At 44.6% G+C, this 8963-nt stretch overlaps 1 protein-coding gene across 1 annotated transcript in view; it reads left to right on the forward strand.

The window, feature by feature from the left end:
* The window catches only part of LOC120990832, a 144179-nt gene extending 143358 nt beyond the window's left edge, over window positions 1-821 (forward strand). Inside the window, exon 12 of the mRNA XM_040419734.1 lies at window positions 585-821. Coding sequence (XP_040275668.1) covers window positions 585-821 — 237 coding nt within the window. The remainder of the gene's footprint in view (window positions 1-584) is intronic.
* The last annotated feature ends 8142 nt before the right edge of the window (window positions 822-8963 follow it).

Genomic DNA, 8963 nt, shown 5'->3' on the forward strand with positions numbered 1-8963 from the left:
TTGGATCTGAGTCTGAGGCCTTATATGTTGAATCTGGTTTGATCTTACAATGGGTCAGAAAAGACCAGTGTATGTTCAAAATATTGTATCCTGAGGCCCTTGTATCTTGAGGGATCATTGTATTTACATGCAGCGATCTCCTCCAGAGTATAGGGAGGAGTGATCGCTAATGCCAACGCTCTTCCCCATACAGACTAGTTGTTTGCTAGTAGTAGATTGTGCTGTGTAAACGACTATTTTTGTGTGTGCAAATACTGATTATCTGATTATCCAATGAATCATTCATTGTGTAATCGGCTGTTTATTTACACTGCCAGATAGTTGCTAATGAATGTTACTATAAACACTCGTTAGTGATTATTTTTAGGATTCCTAGGCCATGTACTGGGCCATTTAGATTTAAAAAGTATGAACTTACACCAGTAGACATAGTGAACATGCCAGATTTATTCTGGTGAACCTGCAAACCACATGTACCGTATTTTGATGAATATTTCCCTCCAATCGCACTATGGGTTGTTTTACCCTATATGATTAGCATTGTATATTGTCATTAAATCTGTTATTTTTTTTTTTTTTTTTAGTGGATGAATTATAGCACCCGTAGGAAATCGATCATCTATGAGAAAGAGCAAAACCTGTATCACCAACCTGATCAATGTACATCCTTCATGAATTCATCATCTTCACTGAAACCTTCAAATAATCAGGGGGCATTTGGTCATGGTGTAGACCTAGGCTCAAATATCTATGATGTTGTGCAGGAACCTGCTCCTATTAGTTCAACATATGTTACACTAGATCCTCCAAAAAATGTATAGTCTTCCTCCGTACAAATCTACTCATCAGTACAGATGCCATTGCATAATAAATCTACTATAACCAGTGTCGTATTATCATATCTTAGGTCAAGGTTTCTCAACTCTGGTCCTCCGGACTCACCTACCGGTTAGTATTTGAGAATATCCCACAGAATGAATACCTGTGGTAAGTCCTGATGCATGGACACTAATTATATCACCTGCTCAATACTAAGGAAATCCTGAAAACATGACTGATGAGGAGCCGGTAAAGTTTGAGGAAGCGGAGTAGGAGGAGGAAGCAACAGGAAGAAAAGAGAAGTGCCCTGCAATCCTCGGTGGTGGAAGGACATGCGCCAAACCGTTATCCGCCTCAGGCCCAGCCGCAAATGCATTTACCCAGTGTGCTGTTATGGAGATATAACATCCCTGACCGTGCTTACTGGTCCACGTATCCGTAGTTAGGTGGACCTTGCCACAGATGGCGTTGCGCAGTGCACACCTGATTTTGTCCCCTACTTGGTTATGCAGGGAAGGGATGGCACGCCTTGAAAAGTAGTGGCGGCTTAGCACGACGTACTGTAGGACAGGCACCGCCATAAGGCTTTTAAAACTCTCCGTCTCCACCAGACAGAATCACAGCATTTCAAAGGCCGGTACTTTTGAAATGCTGGCATTCAGGGCCAGGGATTGCGGATGGGTAGGGGGGTGCTTCCTCTTCCGCTCCAGTGTTTGGGAGATGGAGAGCTGAACGCTTCCGTGGGACATTGTTGAGATGCTTGGTGACCCAGGTGGTGGTGTTGCTGGCAGATCCTCTGTTTGCGGGGTGGCAGGTGCCACTGTCACTTCAGAGGTGGATGAAGAGGCCGAGACTGCAGCAGAAGAGGAAGCAGGAGGAGCCTTTCTTGGTTTTTAAGGTGTCTACTCCACTGCAGCTTGTCGGTGGGTAATAATTCAATTAAGAATTATTAATTATGGTCATAAAAATAATTAACCATAAAAAAATAAAATTTATAAAATTTGTCATAAATTCTTAAAATCATGACCTGGTGAATTGTAGACAACCTAATTAATACAATTCACATCTGAGTCCGACTATTTCCTCAGATAAATAAGTTCTTTTTGACGTGAGATGACGTTAATGATAAAATGTAGTTCTGCATTATACAATAATACACAGGTATTATAAAAATATGCAGATTTATTGGTTACAAGGTTATAAACAAAAAGATACATGCAAATGAATATATATAGCGTTAATATAAAGCATTACAAGCTTAACAATACATGTGAGTGGAAATAACTTGTCACATTATAATCAAGCTATTATTAGGTTAGGATATCAAAATATGAACATAAGTTATATATATTACTTCTGTTCAGAGAAAACCTCATGATATCAAGATCGGCATGTCTAATCCTAGACATCAATATAGAATGCTAAATACATTCTGCCCCCCCCTAACCAACTACACATCACATGACTTCAAGATGGGCAAATCCATTCAAGGATATAACTTAGAAGAGACAACTGTATCCTTCAGCCCCATCCTGGACTATTTTCACATATATAACTATGGTAAGACTATTAAGACAAATAACAGGGATCTAGGATCTTAAATGGAAAGGATTTGAAACAAGTCCTTCCTGTGGGAATCCATCACTTAGCTTGGCGAAGAATGTTATATATATATATATATATATATATATATATATATATATATATAAAATCATTTAATGCTTTGCTAGATTATGAGTCTTGATTCTTCTGCAGGTAGAATGAAGCCTCACAATATCCTAAGACTACATATCAATATGGAGATGATCAATTAATTTAATTATTTATTTATTCGCCAATCTAGATGGTATAATTTCACCCACACTATCAAATTAGTCTTAATAAAATGAAATATCATTTCCTGTGTCTCTTACCAAGTCCTAGTAGGAATCTCACTTCTGCTCCTAGGAAAGCTGGGTGGTCCATCATAGCGCATCTCACCATGGCTTTCATCTTGATAAACCCCTCTAGAGAGCTCAACTTCTCTTCTTCTCTCTCTCTCTCTCTCTCTTTTTCTCCCTTTCTTTTCTTCTTCCTTCTGCCTCCTGTGTATGGTTTATGATCACAAACGTATCAGTTAGACACACCTTCCTAGTTTGGAACTTTCCAGTCATTGTCGGATGGGCGTGACCATTGATAAAATGTGACATCATAACCTTACCCAGAATGCATTTTTGCTACTGTTGTAATGTCACCTACTCATACCTAGGGGGCACTGCTGTATAAGCTATTTGCATCATAGCATAAAGGGTTAACTTATGTAAGTCTGAATATACATTTTGACCTTAGAAGCTTTAATTCAAAGCTATAGGGATTAATTCTGACACTTGTAGCAATTAGAGACAGACCTCTAGGCGTCTCTCTGAACGTTTCTCACACTTAATTTATGGATCGTAAATGGCCTTGTTTTCTCAGAGATATCAGTACCTCCTCTGTCATACCAAAGATGTGATTAATTGTTACAAAACACACATCTTCACAGACACTCTTCTAATGAGAAATATATACAATATACTGGATACATGTTGTCTTCGTAACATATATCAATATAATATAAACAAATATATATATCCTATTGATTGTCTTATGCTAAGGACTAAGGCTCATTAAATGAATACATGAAATTTAGTTGGCAGCCTTTGTAGCAGATGTCATTGTGAGATACACCCTTAATACATTTGCGTTACATTCAGAGATTTTAAATACCGTCATTTGGTGCACCATATTGAATTCAGTCCTACAGTGGTTCAGACCGTGTGAGATACACCCTCTACATACAGAGGTTTGAATCAGGGATTTGAAATACAGCCATTTGAAATACAGCCATTTGAAATACAGCCATTTGGAATACAGCCATTTTGTGCAAAGATATATTTACTTCAGGCCTATTTGGTTCAGACCATGTGAGATACTCCCTCTACAAACAGGGGTTTGAATCAGGCATTTGAAATACAGCGATTTAAAATACAGCCATTTTGGGCAAAGAAATATTTACTTAAGGCCTACAGTGGTTCAGACTGTGTGAGATACCCTCTCTACATACAGGGTTTTGAATCAGGCATTTGAAATATAGCCATTTAAAAAACAGCCATTTTGTGCAAAGATATATTTACTTCAGGCTTACAGTGGTTCAGAACGTGTGAGATACCCCCCTACATACAGGGGTTTGAATCAGGCATTTGAAATACAGCCATTTTGGGCAAATATATATTTACTTCAGGCCTACACTGTTTCAGACCGTGTGAGATACCCCCCTACATACAGGTTTTCGAATCAGGCATTAGAAATACAGCCATTTAAAATACAGCCATTTTGGGCAAAGATATATTTACTTCAGGCCTACACTGGTTCAGACCGTGTGAGATACCCCCCTACATACAGTGGTTTGAATCAGGCATTTGAAATACAGCCATTTGAAATACAGCCATTTTGTGCAAAGATATATTTACTTCAGGCCTACACTGGTTCAGACCGTGTGAGATACCCCCCTACATACAGGGGTTTGAATCAGGCATTAGAAATACAGCCATTTTGGGCAAAGATATATTTACTTCAGGCCTACAGTGGTTCAGACCGTGTGAGATACTCCCTCTACATACAGGGGTTTGATTCAGGCATTTGAAATACAGCCATTTTGGGCTAAGATATATTTACTTCAGGCCTACAGTGGGTCAGGCCCTGTGAGATACTCCCTTTACATTCTGTCGTTCTATTCTACTATTAAACACCCATTTAGGGCAAGATCCTAAATTCGAAGAATATGAGGAGAGCGTCAAATAAGGGACGTGGCCCAGGTTGTGGTGCTGCTGGTGGAGCTCCTGATGCAGGGAGAGGACGTGGTCGATCTGTGCCAGCTACACACACAAGTGAAACCCCTTCCTTAGGTGCGAGTAGGCGACAAAACCTGCAACGGTATTAGGTCGGGCCAAATGCTGCTCTACGAATGGTGAAGCCTGAACAAGTACAGGCGATAGTAGATTGGGTTGCTGACAGTGGATCCAGTTCCTTCACATTATCTCCCACCCAGTCTCCTGCTGAAAGACCACAGTTGGCACCTGCAGCCGATGTCCATCAGTCTTTCACTTCACCCCTTTGCAAATCAGCCAAGCAGTCTGAGCCCCAAGTCATGCAGCAGTCTCTTCTGTTTTTTGATGACTCTGTTAACAGGTTTTCCAAGGGCCATCCACCTAGCCCTGCCCCAGAAGTGGAAGAGATTGAATGCACCGATGCCCAACCACTTATCTTTCAAGATGAGTACATGGGAGGACCATCGCAGCACGTCTTGGATGATGACGAAACACAGGTGCCAACTGCTGAAGCTTTGGAAAGTGTGCAGACCGACAAGGAAGGCAGGGGTAAAGACTGGGTGGAAGATGATGTGGAGGACAATGAGGTCCTCGACCCCACATGGAATCAAGGTCATGTGAGTGACCTATGTAGTTCGGAGGAAGAGGCAGTGGTCGCACAGAGCCACCAGCACAGCAGAAGAGGGAGCAGGGTGCAAAAGTAGAATGGCCGTCCTCTAGACAGTATGCCTCCTATTGCCCACTGCAGCAAGGGACCGAGCACATCAAAGCCATCTCCAAGGAGTTACCTGGCGTGGCAGTTCTTCAAACAATGTGCTGACGACAAGACACGAGTGGTTTGCACGCTGTGCAATTTAGAGCCTGAAGCGAGGCATAAACTTTCTCAAACTGAGCACAACCTGCATGACCAGGCATGTAAGTGCAAAGCACGTGCTGCAGTGGAGTAGACACCTCAAAATCCAAGAAAGGTCTCTGGCTCCTCCTGCTTCTTCTTCTGCTGCAGCTGCGGCCTCTTCATCCACCTCTGGAGTGGCAGTGCCACCTGGCACCCCACAAACAGAGGATCTGCCAGCAACACCAACACCTGGGTCACCAAGCATCTCCACAATGTCCCACAGAAGCGTTCAGCTCTCCATATCCCAAACGCTGGAGAGGAAGAGGAAGTACCCCCCTACCCACCCGCGATCCCTAGCCCTGAATGCAAGCATTTCTAAATTACTTTCCTTTGAAATGCTGTCATTCCATCTGGTGGAGACGGATAGTTTTAAAGGCCTTATGGCGGTGGCTGTCCCACAGTACGTCGTGCCCAGCTGCCACTACTTTTCAAGGCGAGCCATCCCTTCCCTTCACAACCAAGTAGGGGACAAAATCAGGTGTGCACTGCGCAACGCCATCTGTGGCAAGGTGCACCTGACTACGGATACGTGGACCAGTAACCACGGTCAGGGCCGTTATATCTCCATAACAGCACACTGGGTAAATGCAGTGGCGGCTGGGCCTGAGGCGGATAGTAGTTTGGCGCATGTCCTTCCACCACCGAGGATTGCAGGGCGCTTCAGTTTGCCTCCTGTTGCTTCCTCCTCCTACTCTGCTTCCTCATCCTCTACCAGCTGCTCATCCGGTCAGCGTAACACCTTCACCACCAACTTCAGCACAGCCAGGGGTAAACGACAGCAGGCAGTTTTAAAATGTATCTGTTTGGGGGACAAACCCCACACCACGCAGGAGCTGTGGACGGGCCTTGAACAACAGACCGATGAGTGGTTTGTGCCAGTCAGCCTCAAGCCCTGCCTGGTGGTGTGCGATCATGGGTGAAATCTCGTAGCAGCTTTGGGACTAGCCGGTTTGACGCACATCCCTTGCCTGGCGCATGTGCTGAATTCGGTGGTGCAGAGATTCCTTAAAAATTACCCCGACATGTCAGAGCTGCTGCATAAAGTGCGGGCTGCTGCTCGCTTGTCAGCGCTGCAGCGTAACTTCGGCCTTCCCGCTCCCCGCCTCATATGCGCTGTGCCCACAAGGTGGAACTCCACCTTGCACATGCTGGCCAGATTGTGCGAGCAGCAGCAGGCGATAGTGGAGTTTCAGCTGCAGCACGCACGGGTGAGTTGCTCGGCGGAACAGCACCACTTCACCACCAATGACTAGGCCTCCATGCGAGACCTGTGTTCCTTGTTACACTGTTTCGAGTACTCCACCAACATGGCCAGTGCCGATAAAGCCGTTCTCAGCGTTACTATCCCACTTCTAAGCCTCCTTGAACAAACGCTCCTGGCGATGATGGAAGAGGATGTGGCACAGGAAGAGGAGGAGGAAGAGGGATCATTTCGTAGGGTTTCCGGCCAGTCATTCCCAAGTGGCTCTGAGGGTGGGTTCCTGCACCCACAAACCCAAGGTACACAATTGTCCTGCCAGGGCACAGTTCTGGAGGATGAGGAGGTGGAGGATGAGGAGGAGATGGAGGAGGAGGAACCATGTTCACAGCAGGGTGGCACCCAGACCATCTAATGGCCATCACTGGTGCGTGGATGGGGGGATACAGAGGACACAGACGATACACCTCCCACAGAGGACAGCTTTTCGTTGCCTCTGGGCAGCCTGGCACACATGAGTGATCGTAAGATGCACGAGTACAAGCGCACGCTGGTAGACGCGCTGTTGGTGGCATTCCCACCTGACAGCGGGGGCACAGTGGAAGCACAAGGCGAAGGCAGAGGACGAGGAAGAGTTCACCAACGCAGCTGGGGCACCACCAGCACCTCAGAAGGCAGGGTTAGCATGGCCGAAATGAGGAAAAGCTTTGTCAGCTCGCCACAACAACCAGCACCACCAGCTGATATGGAACGTCTTAGCAGGAGGCAGCATTTCAGCAACATGGTGGAGCAGTATGTGTGCACACGCCTACACGTACTGAATGACGGGTCTGCCCCCTTCCACTTCTGGGTCTCAAAATTGGGCAAATTTCCTGAGCTTGCCCTTTACACCTTGGAGGTGCTGGCCTGCCCTGCAGCCAGTGTATTATCTGAACGTGTGTTTAGCACGGCAGGGGGCGTCATCACAGACAAGCGCAGCCGCCTGTCCACAGCCAATGTGGACAAGCTCACGTTCATTAAAATGAACCAGGCATGGATCCCTCAGGACTTGTCCGTACCTTGTGCAGAATAGACATGTATACCGGCACTAAGCAGCCATTGTTATACTGCAGCGCAATTGCTCATGTTTGTATTTTGGATATTTCACACTCTTTTGGAGTGTAACCTTGTAAAAAAATATTAAAAATTAAAACCAAAAACGAGTGTTGGCTACCTCGTCCTCCTCCACCGCTGCTTCTACCTACACCGCTATGTCCACCGACTCTTCAAACTCCTACTCCATATGGACCTCTACCTCATAAATAAAGTTTATTTATTTTTTATTTGTACGTATTTTTTGTCATTTCACTAATTTGTCTGTTAAATTTTCGGGTGAAATTCACCAATTTTTTGCTGTGATATACCCCTGCTATACCTAGTAGACAGGTAAAAACATTTCACTAATTTGTCTGTTACATTCTTGGGTGACATTTGACCATTTTTGCCGTGATTAAACCCCTGCTCTGCATAGGTAATAGGGACATAAATTTAAAAAAATCGTCTGTTACATTGTCAGGTGACATTTTACCAATTCTTCTTTAATTGACTCCTTTACTTGTAAGCTTCTGCTTCAATAATTTATCCCACTTTTCCGCTCGATCAACATTTAATTTCATCCATTGACCTCCCTTGGATATGGTATCTCTTCCTCACGCTCCCTCTTCGGCGCGAAACCCTGATTCGCCGATAACCGTGATCAACATGGTAGGCTCAGAAAAGAACATCGAAAGTTGATAGAGAAGATATCCAAATGGATCTTGGACGTCACAGGGACGTGCAATTAGGCAGAAGTTATCTAGAGTCAACAAAGTGGCAGCAGGGCCTCTCCTGTCCAACGTTTCCAAATCCAAAATACCCCAGTGACATTCCCTATAATTTTTTTATTAATCATTCCAATAACAGAGCATTTTAAGAGTCCTGTATTATTATTTATTGTCACTACCTCCCCGAGTCGGGAGTGGGTAATTGCGGCGCGCCCCCTCCTTTCCTTCGATTATTCCGTTCTAATAGCTTCTCCCACATTTCCGCTCGATCACAATTAAATTTCATCCATTGATCTCCCTTGGATGTGATCTCTCTTTCTCATGCTCTCTCTCCGGGGTGGAACCCTGATTCGCCGCTAACCATGATCAACAGAAAAGAAAATCGAAAGTTGATAGAGCAGATA

The sequence above is a fragment of the Bufo bufo genome, chromosome 2 (genome assembly GCF_905171765.1).
Source record: "Bufo bufo chromosome 2, aBufBuf1.1, whole genome shotgun sequence".
In the NCBI taxonomy this organism is placed as follows: Eukaryota; Metazoa; Chordata; class Amphibia; order Anura; family Bufonidae; genus Bufo; species Bufo bufo.